The sequence below is a fragment of the Atractosteus spatula genome, chromosome 6, assembly GCF_055471065.1.
Source record: "Atractosteus spatula isolate fAtrSpa1 chromosome 6, fAtrSpa1.hap1, whole genome shotgun sequence".
NCBI lineage: Eukaryota > Metazoa > Chordata > Actinopteri > Semionotiformes > Lepisosteidae > Atractosteus > Atractosteus spatula.
Genome location: NC_142711.1, coordinates 25,589,626 through 25,611,065, shown reverse-complemented (window position 1 = coordinate 25,611,065; position 21,440 = coordinate 25,589,626). Strand labels below are relative to the sequence as shown.

Below are 21,440 nucleotides of genomic sequence, written 5' to 3'. Positions count from 1 at the left end.
GTCCTAATTAGGTTTCTTGCAATCACCATAAACTACAGTGAGACTTATGAGGATGGGGGTGCTCACCAGTGATTTTGCAAAGAAATTTTCAAAAGGAAAGCAGAAATTAATTCCTCTTATCTATAACCTACACACTATCATATATGAGAGGTACAGGAAAGATCCTTGTAGTAGAACATAATTATTTCATAACGAATTAAAGAAACATGTTAAGTTTGTGATGGGGAAATTTAACGTTACCATTAAGTTGACAAGAGATTACAAATATTTTACAAGCACTCAAAATATAAAAAGGATAATTTAAGAATATGCAAAATGCATGAGTGTGTGACCAAATCAGTTTTATCACTTTCAACCTTGAAAATATTTAAAAAACAACAAATATGTTGTTGTATGATGTTAATATAATATAAAATATATGGGATGAATGCTAATTTCTTCTACATTTTTTTGAGGTAAATGAATTACTGTTTTAAAGAGCAATTTGCATACAAAACTACTAAATGTTTAGGTATAAGGTGTTATCACACAAGCTATTACATTCCACTTATGTATGTCAAACTTAATTAGCTTAGACTTGTACCTAATGACAACTATCTGGATCATTTCCCAAGTTAACTTCCTTTTAAAAATAGCATATGGAGGACTGCAACAAAATAGACCTTTTTACTTTTAATTTTTAGAATTGGCAAAAACATAACATAGCAGGTATAATGCTGATGAAAACTGTAGCAACTTTTATGGGATTACTTTTCTTATCATAATAAAGCCTTTTTTAACTATTAAGAATGACTGTATAGAGTACTTAATCATCCTAGGAAACCTGCAAGCTTGAGCTCTAATATGCCTCTAACCACAGCTCAACCATGATGGCAAACATTTATCTGAAACAGTTAATTGGAAAGCATATGAAAACATATGTTCCACCATTATGGACTAGTGATAAATACAGAGGAGAAGAATAAAGATCTTAATCTATGAACCTATTAATCTGAGCTCAGAGATGTGACTATGTGCCACTTTCACTGTCCTAAAATGTTAGTATGGAACACAGAAGAAGCACTATTCAGTTGAACAGTCTTGTCTTTTATGGGGATTTCAAATTACAATTTGTGGTGTTGTTAGAGAAGACAGACACAGTAGATGTAAACACTTGCAAATGACCAATGAGCAAAACAAACCCAACCAGAAGGGAAAAATGAAAGTCAATATACTTTATACGTGAAAAAACAGAGAGCCTGTACTGTACCCAAATAAATTACAGAGGATTCTAAAAGTGATATATTATAATAAATCACAATTTGTTTCTAAAAAAAGGAGTAGCAATTTATTGGTCTCTCATGGCTGAAAAGGCCAATGTAATTGTCCAAATTTCTATTTAATTTGAGCTTTTTGATTATCAGTGCAAATGGCAATTGTCAGGTTCTCCCACTCTGCACTACAGAGAGATGGAATACATCTAGCTACATGTGCATGAGCAATTCAGTGGATTTAATAAACAGCCCAGTACAGCTGTTCTAAAAAAATAGAAATACTTCACTCTCAAGAGGCCTGTAGGCAGGAAACAAAAAGGTAAGCTCATCCATATTTGGAGAACAAACAATAAAAAAAAACAAAAAGCAAACTTAAATGAAGAAATAAAAGATGCTACAAGTGCTGAAGTACCTCTTCCAGAGATAAGTCAACAATGCATCAAAATAGCACTGATACTGCTGTAAAGATCAATTTATATAAGTGTTGCAATGTGACAATCAAAGGGCAAAAAGAACTGAGCAGGTGAAAGCTTTTAAATCATATATTTTCCATACTTAAAAACAGATGAACACACTCTGCATGTTCATGATGTTGACATAATAAGTAACTGTAACCTCCTTCCAAGTCCCTCCTTTCAACTGCAGGGCAGGTGTAATTATCCTGACTTCCTCTCCAGTACCACCTTAGAACTTAATTCTTTCTTTTTCTCCTCATACAGCCTGAGCAGATAGTCATCAGGTTCAATTCCAGACTCCTTCAATTCGGACATTATCTTCTCCAGTTTGGGCTGAGTCCTGGCACTGGTCACCTTGCGGCCCGTGATATAAAGTGTGAATTCCTGGAAATTCATCAGCTTGCAAGTATCTGCATCACAGAGGTTCTGAACAGGCTGCGTTTTGTCCAACTTTGGGAAGAAAGTAAGACCTGACATCTTCTCCAGGTATTGCAGACTGACCTGGTACTCTGTCAGAGGATGGTCAAAACTTATTGGCTTGTTTGGAACCACAAAGGCCCCCAGAGCAAGAGGTTCAGAAGATGACTGCTTTCTTTGTACAAGGATGACTTTGTAGAGGTGTGTGGGGACAGCAACGTCATCTTTTCCAATTACCTAGTTTAAAATAAAAGAGTGTTATGTAAATACAAGTCTGAATCAGTACTAGTGTGGACAAAATCCACATTTCTATGTATTAAATATTTACTTGAAAGCTAAAGAACATGACAAATACAGCCCCTTTATCAGATTAACTATACTGTACATATTTAAGAAGTGCTAGCTTTCTAGAATAATATTTCATACATAAATTAAACAACAAATATAATTCATTATTAATGACAGAAGCTATTGAGTCTAACCAGAGGTTTTACTCTGTATACATTTATATTACGATTTAGCAGTAAAATGAACATAGACTTCAAGATCATTATTTAATCAAATCAATCCATTCAACCATCCACTTTCTAACTGGTTTATCCAGTATAGCATTGCAGGGAAGCCGGAGCCTACGCCAGGAAACAACAGTTACACAGGATATATCTGGAAGGGACGCCAGGGAACCACACATACAAACTTGCACACACTCACACAAGGCCCAATTTTTCCAGAAGCCAATTAACCAACCAGTATGTCTTTGGACTTAGGGAGGATGTTTAAGAAAATCTGCAACTAAATTTGAACTGCAGTCTTATGAGTTCAAATGGATGAAGGGAAAAGAAAATATGGAAAGGATGAGAAATTTAGAACTATATGGGTAGATATATCCTAATTGACAGTATTGACAGAACTAAAACCTACGCCTACGTATTATATGCCATTATTAAATTCAAATAATGTTTAACAACCTTTCAAAAAGAAAAAAAACATTGTCTATTTGCACCAAAACTGTTATACAGAAACAGCAAAAAGCACTTAATCCAAAGAAAATGTCTTTATATAATATACGACCAAACTCAACCCTTAATATTAGCTGTTTCTTGTACAAAGGTCTTCCTTCATCCATGCTGGTAATTAAGTACTGCTTTTTAGAGAGCTGGAAAAAAAGTATGTGTGGGTGCTTAAGTGTTTGCACACGTAAATGGAGGAAAGCCTACAGGCAACACTTCCTTTTACATAAATACATTAGGACATTTTACACACTGTATTAGATTGTCTACATCACTAAGATTTCCATAAAGCACAATACTGACCTCTCAAGGACAAAGACAGGCACTGACAGCTCTCTTAAAAGGTACAGGGGCTGTAAGCAACAGTCTTGTATTCATCTATAGTTATATTAATAATTAACACTTATAATAATTGAATGGCCAACAGATTGACTTAGAACATCATGGCTAACACAAACATAAAAAACATATATAAATATTTACATAGGGGCACATGAATTTTGAGTGGGGAGTTGTATTAGCATACAGTTTTATTAAAAAACAAGTAAATATTAATCAATTCTATAAAGTATAAATAAATATATGAGTAAAAACAACGTTTTGACCATGGATCATTGAATTCTATACGTGAACCAAGACTTCAATAAAACGTGTATTTTATTTTTCATTTAAATTAACCTCTGCTTGTTCCTATTTATATTCATAATTATAAATACACGGTCATCAACACACTGAGATTACTATTTAGATATTGTATACTATATATTCTGGAACACAGTCATCAGGGCTCATTCAAAATAATTGCTACTGTAGCTAAGATGAGCTGCTTGACATTTAACAGTATACTATTCTGAAATTAAGACTTTCAGTCTAAACTCTACAAGAAGGAGTCTTTGTTGTTACAATGAAGAGTCAGAAGAAATGATTTACTACAAAACATTCCAGGACTATCTGTAACACTTAAATCATTTTTTGTACAGCCAAAATACCTTGCATTGTTTTTAGATTTTATTCATCACCTTACACTAAGTTTCATGGTGTTGACATTCATATGCATAAGGAAAATATAAATGAAAAATGAATCACAAGAATAAATTAATGGCTTCTCACTTCTGTAAGAAATGCATAAATCACTTTGTTAATACTGACCTTAGGAAGACAAAATGTTGCTTTTATCCAGATACCAAAAACCCACTAACATCACTAACATCAAAAATGAGAGATTTACTTTGTAATGGTAGGCAAGCATCATCCAGATGGCCTTGCTCAGCACTAATTACATTTAAAATGGTCTCTTTCTAGATGTATTTTTTCCCTGTGAAATGAGCTGCCACCTTATATACTATTAAATGCAAAAAAGACAAGCCTGTTAAGGGGCTAATTAGGATGCTTTCAATAATGTGCTGCTTGTTGCACTCTCAGTGTAATCTAACACCCTAATTGTTATCTGCCAAGTATAATAGCGACTCATGTTGTAAGCTGTGATACTATGTTCTCCAAAATGTAACTTACAGGAGACAAGGCATACCTCGGCACAAACATATGCAGATAATGGCTTTTTAGTGCTGTAATATGTGGTTCTGCTAACTGGTAACTTTTCCAGAAAGTGCATGCTATGCATCTATGACATTACCAGAGTAATTCTAAGGTACAGTATATGTGTGGAGCTATTAAGACATATTTCACCTTCACCTAGACCTAAGTTATTGCTGCTAAAGGAGATGCCATTAATTAAAAAAAATAATTAAATAGAAAAATTAAAATAAGTTGATTTTGTGTGTGTTATTTGTCAAATGATGTTAGTTTTATTTACTATTAGGACTTGGTAAGGACAAGGTGAAGGTCAAATATGTCTAAATATGATAAGCCAAAAATCTTTTCTGTTTTCTGTTTTTGTGAATTGGCTACTTTTCCTGAATGTGTATATGAACCATCCATGCCATTACCTGAGTAATGTACAAAGATTTTAACTTAAAAAAAACAAATATATTAGGAATGCATTTTTTTGAAAAGATAGATTTCATCTGGATTTTTCTTCAGTCCATTCTTTTCAATTGCCAGTCTTTTAAAGTAAAATAAACCAAGAGGTTTCTTTTCTTTTGTTCTTTTACTCATTTATGATTTAATTATATTATTAATAGTTATATTATAATAACAACTATATGAAAATCTTGGCACTCTACATATTCTGCAAACTGCAGATATGATATGCCACCACATTATTACTATAGACTGTCTTAAATTAGAACATGGTTGCACCAAAAATCCCTGGCATAGATCCAGTGGAAAGTGTAAGGATCCCGAAAAATATTTTTTAAGCAATTTCACTAGAAGGCAAAAAGCCTCTCTGACTATCCTGAAAGCATTGTCATGCTAAACATTTTCCTTCATGCTAATCAATGTTCACTAGCCTTTGCATTGTGCCCCCAATCATGACAGGTAGGGAACTCTGGCAGCTGCCCTTGATGATTTAGCCAGTCACTCACACTGGACACAAAGGGTTCCCAAGGAAGCCAGCTGTGCACATTACTCCTCTGCATGGCACTGGTTAGCAAACAGACAGAGAACTAAATGCACTTTTCCCCAGATGGCTCACAGAATATAATAGAATTCATTCCAGATTAATAAACATCATCATTTCACCCTAGAATACCTCAGACCGACACTGTACCAAATCCTCTGGGCATTAGCAGAGAAAAGGTTAAACCAGAATAATGTGAATTTACGGCTGATTTATTTTTCATAAGGTCGAAACAACATGTTTCTTTCAACAAATGAACTCTGAAGACTCCTTTGCCTACATGACAAATTAAGCCTGTGTTAGTATACACCCCACATATATTCACTGATGGGCAGTGGACTGGATACTGCAGCTGAACTGCACTGCAGCAAATTTTGCAACAGACATTTCAAGACCCCAAAAATATGACAAACAAAAGTTCTTCTACTCTTACATACAGTAGTGGAGATGTCTTGATGTGACTCTACATTTTAGTATAATTCTAGTATTATATTGAGGCCAGATGCAGATACATTTATTCTAATTTATTCTTGCCTAATGTAATTAAAACAATGCAACTTGCTTCAGCTGAACTGTACTGCCTGCCTATGAAAGCAGGAATGATATGCCTATGAATTCCTTTCATTACACATCTGAGACTCCAGTTGTTTATTTAATTAAAACCTGGGATTATTACTTTGAGCTTTTCATGAATCATAATCTACTAAAAGAAGGTGTAATTCTTTTAAACAAGGGTATTGTTCATGCAGATAAAACTGTTTATCCTTTGGCTTGGTTTGCTTGGGCTTTTGTGTGGTATGATAGTACAGAGGAAACACACTACCATCCTTTGTGAAAGAAGAGCTAAAGAGGATTTGAGAGTGATGCCACAACAACAGTTACTTTTTTCTAATTGTACCATTGTTATAATTAAAGTGCTTGTTTAAAACTGCCAAGTCAAATTTTCTGATATCAAATAAGTAACAGTATACATATAGCTTTTGTCTTAATATGCATTTGTACTGTATTGCCCATTTTGTTATTTATATACAGTATTATATATAAAGTGAAAAACTATCAGTTGAATAAATATGTATACACATACATACGGTCATGTGAAAAAGAAAGTACACCCTCTTTCAATTCAATGGTTTTACATATCAGAGCATAAATACCAATTTTCTGGTCTTCACCAACTTCTATAATTAGACAAATCTAGCCTCATAACAGATTTCACTGTCATTATTTATTCAACAAAAAGTAAGCCAAAATGCAGAAACCATGTGGGAAAAGTACACCCTTACTGCTTCCATAGGAATTAAGAAGGTAATTAGCAGCCAGGTGCTTCTAATCAAATGCACTTGATTAGTTTATCATCAGGAAATGTGACCACCTCTATAAAAGCAGAACTTTTGGCAGTTTGGTGGTCTGGAGCTTTCATGTGTGTGTTAACACTATGCCAAGGAGAAAAGACATCAGCAATTAACTCAAGGAAGCAATTGTTGCTGTACATCAATCTGGGAAGGGTTATATGGCCATTTCCAAACAATTTGAAATCCATCATTCTACAGTAAGAAGGATTATTTACAAAAGGAGAACATTCTTTCATCCCAGCAATTTCACCTCAAGGTCAGACTGTATAATACCCAGAGAAATCGCAAAGAACCCAAGTTCATGACGGTACGATCAGAAAAAGACTGAACAAGTATGGCTTTCATGGAAGGGTAGCCAGGAGAAAGCCCCTTCTCTCCAAAAAGAACATGGCAGCACGGCTTTGGCTTGCAAAGTTGCACCTGAACAAACCACAAGATTTCTGGAACAATGTCCTTTGGACAGACGAGACCAAAGTGGAGATGTTTGGTCATTAAGCACAACGCCATGTTTGGTGAAAACCAAACACAGCGTATCACCACAAACACTTCATACCAACCGTCAAGCACGGTGGTGGATGGGTGATGATTTGGACTTGTTTTACAGCCACAGGACCTGGGCACCTTGCAGTCATCGAGTCAACCATTAACTTCTATTTATACCAAAGCATTCTAGAGAGAAATGTGAGGCCATCTGTCCAACAGCTAAAGCTTGGCTAAAATTGGGTCATGTAACAGGACAATGACCCCAAGGACACCAGCAAATCTACAACTGAATGGCTGAAAAAGAAAAGAATCAAGGTGTTGGAATGGCCAAGTCAAAGTCCAGACCTCAACCCCATTGAGATGCTGTGGCAGGAACTTAAGAGAGCTGTGCATAAACGAATGCCCTCAAACATCAATGAACTGAAGCAATGTTGTAAAGAGGAGTGGGCCAAAATTCCTCCCAAACGATGTGAGAGACTGTTAAACTCATACAGAAAACAATTACTTCACATTATTGCTGCTAAAAGTGGTTCGACAAGCTCCTCAATCATGGAGTGTACTTAGTTTTTCACACATGGCTTCTGCATGTTGGCTTAGTTTTGTTAATGACGTAGTGGAATCTGTTATGTGTTGTACGTCACCTGAGGTTAGATTTACCTAATTTGAGGACCTGGTAAGGACCGGATGATTTTTTGTTATATCCTGATATATAAAATCACAGAATTGAAAGAGGGTGTACTTTCTTTTTCACATGACTGTATATAACTGTATCCCAAGGAAATGCAGTCATGTTTTTAATTAAGTTTATGTATTACGTAGGTTCTTCCTGTGAACATATAAGTTTCCTCTGGGTTCTCTGTTTTCCTCCCACAGTCCAAAAACATACAGGAAGGTTATTTGGCTTCTGGGAAAATTGGCCCTGACCTCAGTGTGTATGTGCCTGTGTCTGCATGTGCCCCGTGATGGACTGGCGTCCTGTCCAGGATGTATCCTGCCTTGTGCCTGTTGCTTGCCAGGATAGGCATTGACCACCCCACAACATTGTATCCATCTATCCATAACATGGATACATGGATACAATAAATAGAGAACAAGTGGGGACTAGTGTTCCGCTAGCATCCTAGAGGAAGGGTTATGAATTGAAATCCCAGGTGGACATTTTGCTGCTGTACCTCCAGAAGAAAGTAATATACTCAAAATTACTCCAGCAGTATCAGCTGTATAAATTGATACCAGAAGCCAAATGACTTAGAACAGTGGTTCTCAAACTTTTTGGACCAAGTACCACCCCTAATCCAACCAAAGCATCCAAGTACCACCTACAAGTCATCATCTCATAGGAACCCCAGAAATTCTTAATGACCAACATGAGCGCGAGTGCAAACACACTCACACATACATATAATAAATATTATAATAATAAACTTCGTAGCGCCTTTAAAGGTGGTTTCTCAAAGCGTTTTACAGAAAAAAAAAACGGTAACAACAACAAATAAAAATAATAAAAAAGCACCATTTCAGTGAGAGGGGTGAGCCTGTTTAGTCGAGCAAAGCAGATGTGAATTAATTTTTCGAGCCTTGATACAATTCACAACAGAGTCTAACAGATTTTAAATCGTCAGGCATTTTCTTGACGGCAAAGGTCTCGCGGTGGATGTTGCAATGCATCCATTAATTTCTGGAGCAACCTCTCTGCTTCGTGCAACTACACCGTTATGTCGGCTTGTCATTGCTCTAGCACAGTCTGTACAAACTCCGACACATTTTATCCAGTCGATGCCATTCTCTTCGATAAATTCATTCAGAAGCTGAAATATGTGCTCTTCTGTAGTTCCTGTTGGTAGCGGTTTACAGAACAGAAAGTCCTCACGGGACATACCCTCAAACCCGTATCTAACGTAAACGAGCAAACTGGCCAAATCGACTACAGACTCATCTAATTGCAGTGAAAAACATCTGCTCACCTTAACGCGCTCTATCAGCGTACTTTCGATATAATACTTCATTTCAATAATTCTATTAATGACTGTGTCTTTCAGGGGGGGGCAGCAGGTCGAGCTGTTCTGCACCTTTTTCTCCACACATAATAGTGTGGGGCTTACCTGCTTTAGCAATCCGCAAGCTTGCATTTTTCCACGTTTCCGTTTTTATTTCAGTGTTTATTTTATGTTTTTATTTCATGCGCATGGGAGAGAAACACAGAGACGCTCGGTGTATTTTTCTCAAACTAACTTAGAACAGTTCTTAAATATTTTTCTGTTATCTATCACGCTTTCCTGTGCTCACAAGATTACCAGCGTTCGTAGCACGTATTTCTATGCATTCCTGTGTTTACAACGTTGGCATTGTTCCAAAATCATGCACATTCTCTTACCTCCCTATTTGCTGGAGATACAGTAGCTTTTTTTAAATACAATTGGTCACTTGCGTCCATAGCACGCATTTCTATAGAGTGGTATTGAATTACAGAGTATCTCTTGTGTCCACTGAAGTATTAGCGCATGCTGTATCGTAGTACGTAGGCTGCGTATTCGACACGTCTTAAAATACAAAATATGAAAACCTGTCCCGATTTTTCAGCGCACACAACACAGTTCCAGGGTCATTTGGCGTACCACCTGGCGGCACTCCGCGTACCACTGCAGGTACGCGTACCACAGTTTGAGAACCACTGACTTAGAAAACAATAAATCCTTTGGGGAAAAAATGAATATATGTCACTCTGGATAAAACAAAAACTGCCAGACAAATAATGTATTTAATAATATTGAGTTATTATTTAGGAGTTATGGTTTGCAGTAATTGCATTAGTCTGCTCTGCTCTACTGTCTTAATTCCCAATCCCAAGTCCAACACTGCCATCTAGTGTACATTTAGCTGTTTATCTAGTCATATATTTGTTTCTGCTATGAAGGCCAGCTACCGGGTTAAATGTTTTCCTGTGTTTCTTTACCAAAACACTGTATTAGGTGTTAAAATTAAAGATATGTAAATATGCAAATGCCTCCATCTCAAAGATTACAACACCTTCTATGAACATTCTGAGTTAAAGGTAAAACCCCTAGAAAAATCATTGTTAGCTGACAACACAGGCCTAATAATTTAAATTAAATCACAGAATACAAAAGACATTCCTCAAAACTGAACGTAGTAAGATTTTAACTATGGTTAATTTACCTTCAAGATTTATCCTAAGCCTGCAATTAATAATCTTGTTCTGTAAACTGGCATTTCCAATTCATCTACAAACAACACTTACTACATTAGTAACAATCATAATAAGAACAATTATTACTTTGTATGATACAGTTTTGCTCCCATCAGCTCCAACTTCAGGCAAGACTAGGGGTCCTGTAATGATCCATACATCATCAAACCTCTTTGTCAGATCTCTGCAGTACATTTCAAGCCTGAAAAAATAAAACCAATAACATTAATGATCAGTTCTTTATTATTACAGAATTCTTTCCAGTATCCTGTTTTGAAAACTCACAAGGGGTAGTAATCACACAGAACAAAAAATATTCACTGGAAGTATTTAAAAAATCTTGGAATCTTTGGAAGATGATGGATTAAACAAGTCACATAAAATTAATGAGCGGATTGATTACAATATATTTCCACATTTCTCATGGACCGATAATTTTACAGCCAAAATGCAAGTGCTGGCTGAACAGCGGAATACATCTTTCCCATTAACAATTTTCTAAAACTGTATTTGCTTTACCTGTTCCAGAAACCACCATTGTTTTCAATGTTCTGTGGCACGATATTAGACAGGTAAAATGTTTCAGCCATTGACTGCTGTGTAAAGAAAGAGATATAGTAAAAAATCAATCCAAATGTGCTGAGATGTTAAATGGAACTTAAAGTAATCCACCAGTAAAAACAAAGAGAAGAAGTAAAAGAAAATAGCAGAAAGGATGAAAAAAATGAAACTTTTAAGGAATCTGGAGTATAGTCTCTCAATGTCTCGCCTTAGTCCACCCCTTTAGCTATCACTGTAAAACACAGACAATTGATCCCCTCACTCTCACTGTGGGACTTGGGTAATGACTAACGTATGGTCAGAAGGACTGCCTTATAATTTACCTCACTACTCCTTGCCCTAGCCCAAGAGAATACCTTTCTGTGGCACAGAAAAAAAAATCGAGCATTAAACTTTAAGATTTAAAAAATTAAGACTGTTCAGATAATACACAGCCAGAAATTAAAGAACCTGTATTGGCTCATGAAAGACAATCACTTTTGAATGCAAGGAATAGACAAAATGTAGCAGAATTTGTAAGTGTTGTCCAACTTCAACACAATTAGAAGTGCATATTCTCTGCAATATTTAGACTGAATACAAATGAACAAAAAGGTACATGTATTTAGTCTATTTAAAGACAGTCAAGTACATCAAACAAGTCTCAATCCTAAAGAATAATGGAGTTTTAAAGTCCATTATAAATGTATTCCCATTATCTGCACCTTAATTTAACCAAAAGCATATCAACTAAAGACAAAAGGGTTAGTACAAAACTTGTCTGTTGCCACAATTCAACTTTGCATCATAATAATAAGTGGAGAGAAGTCTCATGATGTGTGCAGGGATAAAATATTGTCTTATAAAAGAAACAAAGGTTATAGTCAAAGGGAAACAGAAGAATAGGGTAACAATACAACAGCAGTCAAAGCATGTGCCCTCCATATTACAGAAGTATGTAAAAACTGAAGTTAGCATACTACAAGCAAAAGCGAGAAGAATCCCCACAGAGCACTGCACAGAGTGAATTAAAGCAAAAAGAAGAGAATACTGAACATATGTACAAATGTAATACTTCTGAATATTTATTGTCACCCGCTGGTGCCATATGTCCTCGTGACCAGCCGCTGTGCAAATAGTCCTCGTTCACAGCTGTGAAAAGCAGAGGAACACTTGGGTCGGGCTTGAATTTGCAGTGCTTCCTGTCTGCTTTGCCTGAAGGACCAAAAGGAAAAGAACAATCACATTCTGACTGTATTTTCGTAAGACCATATGAGAGTTTGCAAAGGTGAGGAGGCCATTAGGCCCATCCAGACACCATTTGGTATTAAGTAGGTAATTGGCCAAAATATATATCTTTGGCCTCGATGATAGGGTTCAGATTTCAACAACATTTCTGCGTAGCATGTTCCATGTTCCACAATCCCACAAACTTGTGTCCTTGAGTTTATGTTTCATCGTTTATTTTGAAGTACACAGGTTGACTTTGGCAATGCCTTTGAAGGTGCTGAATACTTGTATCAGGTCTGTTAGTTATTTGTCTCTGTTCAAGATTGAAAATATTCTGTATCATAATGCTCCCCTGACTTTTCATATTGTAAAGTAACTCTTTTCAATTTCCACAACCACTACTCCAGACAGACACGGTTAACAAGTAGGCAATATGAATTCATAGACACAACTTTTCTGTGCATGTACAAAAACTATCAAGCTACCCTTTTTTATTATTTTGTCCTGCTATCATGACTTCTGCTGTTTTACTAGTGAGTGCTGCTGACATCCCAGTGCAGCAAAACTGCACGATTGTAAATGCTGATATGGCATTCTGAGCTCAGGCTGAATGACAGCAGAATGCATACTATAGAGACAGCATTAACCACATCACTGCAGCATGAAATACACAATGGACACCTTGAAAAATAATACAACTAAATTCTGTAGATTATTAATATTCTGCTTGTGGTAAATCATCGTTTATATCTGGCTGGCAATACACTGTATGACTTGCATGCCCTGATTGCACACCCTTGTTATACTGTTGTAGAATAAATATACTGGTATGTCAAAATTCTTATAGAAAATGCTACTTAAAGGGGAACGGCAACACTATTTTTATACTTTGGGGTTAGAACGAAATCAGCATTGATGAGTGCATTTTCAGCTACAATCAAAGTAAAAGGTACACATTAGCTTGTAAAACCTCCAATTTCCATCACAAAACAGACAAAATTTTCACCATATTCTGCGATTCAGAATGAGGGAACAAAATGTCCGGGGACGTGAAACAGCCCTCTTACATTTTTAACAAGCAAGCTTGTACATCCATCTGTTTTATAATAGAAATATTAAAATCACTTTATTGGCCATATACAATTTCTTGTTTTAGGAATTTGTCTTTTTGCATACCCCAGCTTGCTCTCCATGAGACACACAGACAGGGAGAGAAGCTTGGGGTCAGAGCGCAGGGTCAGCCATTTATACAGCACCCCTGGAGCAGCTGAAGTTAAGGGCCTTGCTCAGGGGCCCAACGGAGTAGGATTCCTCTGCCGGCCATGGGATACGAACAACCACCTTCCAGCCACAGCCGCAGATCCTTAACCACAGAGCCCCTGCACCTGGTCCTTCCAGTTCTTTTTTTGAGACTCAGTGCCCCAGGGTGAATCCATGTCTGATCACCAGTTACTAGGTCAGCAGAAAATGTACTGGATCAACAATGCAGTTTTATTAAGCATAACTTGTAGTGGACCAACCTGGAGCTTTTACTGGTAATAATTTTGAGAATTGAGATTTCTAGAAAATTTTCTTGTAGAGACCTTTGACATAAATAAAACTTAAGGATGATCCCCTAAGCACTTTCATGGGAACTGCTCCCCTCTTCTGTTTCACGTTGTGTTGCCATGAGTTAAGCACTGGACCCAGGGTATTTACCAAGGGACAGTGTCCACCCTTGAGTTCAGCTGATCACTCTGCTACAGTCATGTTTCTGGGCCCTCCATCATCACCAATCCTGATAGATTTCCATTAGTTTTGCACCTGCCTTAACTAGAAACATGAGAATTTGACCCAAAACCGACACAATAGCTTCCATTGGCTCCACAATAAAATTTCTCAGGAAAGAAGACTTTATGTTACACGTGTAAAGAGCAAGTAGCAAGTTCCTTCTGTGGATAAAGAGTGCAGACTGAGGAAACTGTGTGCCCACCAGGGCTCTGTTTTACACTTCAGGAATGTTTAGCTTTTGTGCATGTCTGGCTACCACTACATATTATTTTGCACTTTTTCATTGAGAATTGTGAGAAAATCAGATTGCAGTCACGTTAGGAAAAGCTCCCAAGTGATTTTATTATTTTTATTACTCACTGTGCGTTTTATTTTGTGTTTAATTACGGAACAGTAAGTAGAAGTGTAAGATAAGTGTTAGCTAATGAAATGTACAGTTTTATGAATTAAAAGTTCATTCTAATGTAGCTGCTGCATTTGTATGTGTATACTATATATGACATTTCATTATTCTAATTAGAGTTTTTAAAATGTTTTTTTCATTAATTGATTTATTTCAATATAAATGGGGGAAGCATCCTTTTTCTACCTCATGGACTGTTAACTACTGCTATGTTCTCTCTCTTACTTTCAAGCCCCCTCCATGATGAGCACACACACCTGTTAACCAGAGGTGGACAATAAACCTTGGTGATCCTGCAATTCTGCTCTATGGTCCTTCCTTCCTCACTGACAGACACAACAAAGGAAAATAATGGACAACCGCCGAAGTATCTTAGATGGTATACAGTATGTATTCGCACAACAGCTAAGAAAGGGACGCATTGATTTATGCAAGATTTGAGTTCAAGACTGCAGGAATTGAACCCTTATGTAACTCAGGGAGTTGGTGCACATCTAAAAAGTTGAACACACTGGAGGATGTTCATAGCTTACCTAACAATTTTGCACTTGAAATATGTTCAGCCACCCATCTAGGTATCCTTTTGGCCTGGTCATATGATAATGTATGGTTGGTGTAATATCTTAGTTCTGCACCTGTCAATGGAAAACCATACCTCCCCAACTCTTCATATTGAGGCTCTTCTGTAAAACAAACAAAAGTTGTTTTTTTAATGTACTTTCTCTGAGAAACAATGTAATCCATGAACCACCACAAAATTCTGCAAGAACATAAGGTTACAAACGACCGATTCCTAAACTGTTCCTCTTGTTATTTAAGGCTGTGTCCGCCTTCTTGCTACAGTATTTTGCGAAGAAAAAACAGTACAAAGTGTTTATGCCAAAATAATAGTGCTTCCTTGTACGTAAAACCCCTGCAAAGACAAAACAAAGTCTACGTGTAGTTACGTTCAGATGCAGGCATTTACGATTTTTATTTCAAACAACAAAAAAAGAAAACATACAAAATATATCTTATGTGAAAATCGTTTTATAACAAAACAATTCTCTTATCATATATATATAGCCTGGATTACAGTATCTTCAACCAGGTCAATACATTTCAGATACCAGTATCTGTCGACAACTCTACTAAAACTGTACTAAATTTTATTCCGTTTGAAGCGCTGGTTTTCTTTAATTTATGAATCTCGCTCGCGGTACGTGTGCATACTTACAGTCCTACGCCACATGGCGTACAAGGAAACACGGAACTCGTCTGTTAAAAAATTAAAGGAATTTGTCTTTGGTTACATTGCTGTGCAGTGTGAGTGAATTAAGTCGGTCCTACTGTACTTCATCTTACCATTATTTCTACTATCAATCTTTTCCGAACTATTCCGCTTGTAAAATTGCATCAGTGTAACGCATGTTGCTGTGCTTACTGCAGCACCAGACACAAAACCACTAATGAATTTGTACTGATAGAGTTTTTTCCACCGTAGGAACATTTTTTTTCTCCTTTTTCTTCTCGCAAGAGCAAAACGTTTTAGTTGAGCTTCAAAATTCCTTGCAGCACACACACAAAGCAAACCTACGGAACAAGAATCAACGTTAACGAAACAGGAAAGAGAGCAGACTACTGTAACGTTAATAAAAGATTGCGACTGACATCTAGTGGTAGTAAAAATGTACGCTCCTGTATAAACCGTGCAATCAACTTTTTCTAACCCCTTTTACCATTTGGAACAACAGATGTATACAAATTAGAAATAAAACCTTGTTTTTTAAAAAATTGGGTCAAAAATTGTATAATTTGGGTAAAACAATTAATAAATGCTAATGGTGAAATATATTATAATATATAATTACACCGAGTTTGTTAATAGATATATTTCAATATTTCACTGTAATTAACGCGAAATATTGACTCTTTTAAGGAATTGCAATAGTACTCCATTAGAAACGTTGAAAGAATTTACAGCTCGCATCAGACTACAAGGAAAGGACATTTTGAGTTGTGGATGTAATACATTTTTAAGATCTCTGTTGCAAGATGATAGTATCCTCACTGTTACAGTATATTGGAATTCCTCATTTGGAAAATGGATTTCCCAAACAAAATAAAATAACTGGATAATAAAAAATATAAGAAAATAAAAACTGGATGATGCCCAATAAATATTGTATAACTAATGAGGTTAAGGAGGTTTCATACAAAATAATTCATTGAATTTACCCAATTAAGACCCGTGTTGTCCAGTGATTTAAAATTAATATAAATGATAAATGTGTTTTTTGTGACAGAAAATAGAGTGAAAATTAATTATAATTAATGCCACTATTAAACATATAAAAATTAGAACTGCATATCCACAGATCCTTTTTAAAATTGTTTTAGCAGATCACATATTTTACTATTTTGAGCATTATGGGTTTACAGAATTACTATACATTAACATATACTAAAGGAACACAAAATCTGTTATTAAAAATTGAAATGAACAAAGAAGAGAAAAAAGACAAAAACGTATGTCAGTCAATTACAACTAATTTGACATAAATTATGAGTAAAGAGATAACAGAGTAGATAACACTGTCAGCTTTCTGTAGCCTTTAAGAGAATTACAGTAATCTACCAAATACAGTATGTTCCCTTTTCTGTTGATAATCAGCACCGGGTGAATGATAGATCAGATGTATTAAATACCTAAATTCTATATGGATCATTTTGGGAGTTAAAGTACTTTCAAACCTACCTCAAGAAACAAGTCAGTATTTTGATTTACTAAATGTTTATCTACCAGGGCTTAATATGCAGTTTCCAAGCATAAAAAGGGCCAGGCAATTGAAACAAAGGCTTGTGTGAACCACCCATTGAGTCCTTGCTCATATGACTGGGAATGCCAAGTCAAGAAAAGAAAAGTCTAGGTAGAAATTGCATGTAATTTTGGAATAAAAAAAACCAATGCACACCTCTTCTTCACTTAAAAACAGTTTAATACCATATCTTAAAAACACTATATCCTGTTGTTAGTCCTTCCTGGGTATGGTTTGTTTGACCTTCCACGTCTTTCAGGCAGAGGCGGGGGTATCATTGTTATTTACAAACTTTTTTACAATCTAAGTCCATTACTGTACCTCCTCCCTCTTCCTTTGAGTGTCTTGTTTTAAATGTTTCTATCCCCCAATCTACTATTATTGCCACAGTTTATAGACCACCCAAACCCAGTGAAGCCTTCTTAGGTGAGTTTGCTGATTTTCTCTCATTTTTATGCCTTAAGTTTAAAAGAATCCTTATTCTACTGGGCTTTAATATACACATCGATTCAAGGTCTTCCAGTCTGGCTAAAGACTTATTTTCTCTATTGGGATGTTTTGATCTTACTCAGTTTGTTTGTACCCTTACACATAACAAAGGACACACCTTAGATTTAATTATTGCAAATGACTCTTTTGTCTCCCACTGCTCTCCCCTTGATCTAGGCCAGTGGTTCTCAAACTGTGGTACGCGTACCAGGAGTGGTACGCGGAGCGCCGCCAGCTGGTACGCCATATGACTCTGGAACTTTGTTGTGTGCGCTGAAAAATCGGGACGGGTTTTAATATTTTCTATTTTAATACATGTTGAATACGCAGCCTACGTACTACGATACAGTGCGGCCTAATACTTCAGTGGAGATACTCTGTAATTCTTTACCACTCTATGGGAATGCATGCTACGGACGCAAGTGACCAATTGTATTTAAAAAAAAAAAGCTATCTCCAGAAAATAGGGAGGTAGGAGAATGTGCGTGATTTTGGAACAATGCCGATGTTGTAAACACAGGAATGCATAGAAATACGTGCTACGAACGCTGGTAATCTTGTGAGCACAGGAAAGTGTGATAGATAACAGAAAAATATTTAAGAACTGTTCTAAGTTAATTTGAGAAAAATACATTGAGCGTCTCTGTGTGATTGCTAAAGCAGGTAAGCCCCACACTATTTTTTAAGAACCTTATTTACAAAGAGGTTCTTAACCTAAAGAGCTGACACGTATTATTTGTGGAGAAAAAGCTGCTAAACAGCACGACCTGCTGCCCCCCCCGAAAGACACGGTCACTCATAGAATTATTGAAATGGCGGATATCAAAAGTGCGCTGATAGAGCGCGTTAAGATGAGTAGATGTTTTTCACTGCAATTAGATGAGTCTGTAGTCGATTTGGCCAATTTGCTCGTTTATGTTAGATACGAGTTTCAGGGTACGCCCCATGACGACTTTCTGTTCTGTAAGCTGCTACCAACAGGAACTACAGGAGAGCACATATTTCAGCTTCTGAATGAATTTATCGAAGAGAATGGCAACGACTGGATAAAATGTGTCGGAGTTTGTACAGACTGTGCTAGAGCAACGACAAGCCGACATAGCGGTGTAGTTGCACGAATTAGAGAGGTTGCTCCAGAAATTAATGGACGCATTGCAACATTCACCGCAAGACCTTTGCTGTCAAGAAAATGCCTGACGATTTAAAATCTGTTAGACTCTGTTGTGAATTGTATCAAGGCTCGAAAAATTAATTCACATCTGCTTTGCTCGACTAAACAGGCTCACCCCTCTCACTGAAATGGTGCTTTTTTATTATTTTTATTTGTTGTTGTTACTGTATTTTTTTCTGTAAAACGCTTTGAGAAACCACCTTTAAAGGCGCTATATCAAATAAAGTTTATGTATGGGTGTGTGTGCACACGCGCTCATGTTGGTCATTGAGAATTTCTGGGGTTTCTATGAGATGATGACTTGTAAGTGGTAAGTGGTCCAAAAAGTTTGAGAACCACTGATCTAGGCCTCTCTGACCACTTAGCTATTCTGTTCAATCTGGAATTACCTGTTTCAACAGTTCGACAACATCCGGCATCACATTCTCTCCACTACGCATATCATTTTCATACCTCCTCCCTCCTCATCCAACTTCTCTGGTTCCCTTCTCTCTTCTTGACTCAGCATCCCTTAATAAACTAGTTACACGCATGAAACCCACCACATCTATTTTAGATCCCATTCCCACCACTTTATTTCAGTCCTGTTTTTCTTCTCTCTTTCCCATTGTCCTCAATATTATACATGAATCCATGAGCACTGGCATTGTACCAACGGTCCTCAAAACTGCTGCCATTACCCCCATGCCAAAAAAGCCTAACATGGCTCTCAAAAAACCTTAACAATTTTCGCCCCATCTCCAACTTACCCTTTCTTGCAAAAATTCTAGAACGTGCTGTCACACTTCAGTTACATAACCACCTCATGGCAAACAACCTTTTCAAACCCCTCCAATCTGGCTTATGTCAACTTCATAGCACAGAAACTGCCCTGGTCAAAGTCACTAACGATCTTCTAATAGCTTCCGATTCTGGTTCTGTTTCTATATTCATCTTTCTTAATCTCAGTGCTGCTTTTGACACTGTTGACCATGACATCTTACTTTCTCATCTTGAGACTGTGTTTGGAGTTTCTGACACTGCTCTCAAATAGTTCAAATCTTACCTCACTGATCGCTGTCGCTTTGTCTCTCTTAATGGGTATAGGTCCGAAATTGGTCTTGTTAAGTCTGGTGTTCCTCAGGACTCAGTACTGGGCCCCTTGCTTTTCAGCATTTACATGTTTCCACTTGGTCAGCCTTTAACATCACATGGCCTCAGCTATCATTTCTACGCTGACAATACTCAAATATACATCCATACCAAACATGACACTGATGTGGCCATCTCTATTCTATCTAATTGCATCTCGGACATAAAAATTTGGATGACTCAAAATTTCCTTCATCTTCACTGTGACAAGACTGAAGTCATGCTTATTGGCACCCCCATCAACTTCGTAAAGCCAGTCCTATAACACTATCTGTAGATGGTTCTGTACTTGAGCTTCAATCTAAATTGAAAAACCTTGGGGTTATATTCGATTCTGGCTTAACATTCGACCCACATGTGCAGCATAGTGTCAAAACATCTTTTTTTCACCTCAGAAATATCGCTAGACTACCCCCTATGCTATCACTAACAGTGGCTGAAAAGCTGATCAACACATTTGTGTTTTCTTGAATTGACTACTGTAATGCTCTACTTGCTGGGGTGTCTAAATCTACTTTGAACAAACTGCAATATGTCCAAAATTCAGCAGCCAGAATCCTGACCAGGTCTAGTGCAAATGATCACATTACTCCTATCCTGGAGTCCTTGCACCAGGAGTCCTGGCTTCCTGTCAAATTCTGTGTAGACTTTAAAATCCTCATGCTCACCTATAAAGCTCTGCATGGCTTGGCACCTCAGTACCTGTGTGAACCATCATCGCCCTACTCCCCACCTCGCAACCTTCGCTCTTCTAATTCTAGTCTCCTTACTGTCCCCCAAGCCTGTCTGCATTGTATGGGTGACAGGGCCTTCTCCTGTTATGCCCCCAAGCTCCCCAAGGATATCAGAGAGTCACCTTCTCTAAACTCCTTCAAATCCAGACTCAAAACCTTCCTTTAGAAGAGCCTTTACTTAACTGGTTCCATTCTTCACCCCGTCTGCTTTTCTTAGTACCACCATCCACATTCTCCTCTGTATATTGTAATTGTGTTTTATCTTTTTATTTATTGTTGTCATTCTGTAAAGCACTTTGAGAAGCCACCTTTAAAGGCACTATATAAAATAAAGCTTATTATTATATGTAACTACAGTGCTTTGCAAAAGTATTCACTCCTTTCCAAAGATGCCCCATTTTTTTAATTACTAGTGACATACTTTTTAAATGACTTCAATCAAAACTTGAATGCTCAATCTGAGCACATTTATGGG

The 21,440-nt window shown here is 36.9% G+C and overlaps 1 protein-coding gene across 1 annotated transcript; it reads right to left on the bottom strand.

Annotated features, from left to right (window-relative positions):
- Positions 1–1,069: 1,069 nt before the first annotated feature.
- Positions 1,070–16,260, bottom strand: exog (exo/endonuclease G). The gene is made up of 6 exons (XM_088918758.1): positions 15,987–16,260; positions 15,176–15,325; positions 12,315–12,454; positions 11,219–11,295; positions 10,787–10,901; positions 1,070–2,362 (listed from the first exon to the last, which is right to left on the bottom strand). The coding sequence occupies exons 1-6, from the start codon at positions 16,129–16,131 to the stop codon at positions 1,910–1,912; spliced, it is 1,080 nt and encodes a 359-aa protein (XP_088774884.1). The 5' UTR covers positions 16,132–16,260; the 3' UTR covers positions 1,070–1,909.
- Positions 16,261–21,440: the final 5,180 nt, after the last annotated feature.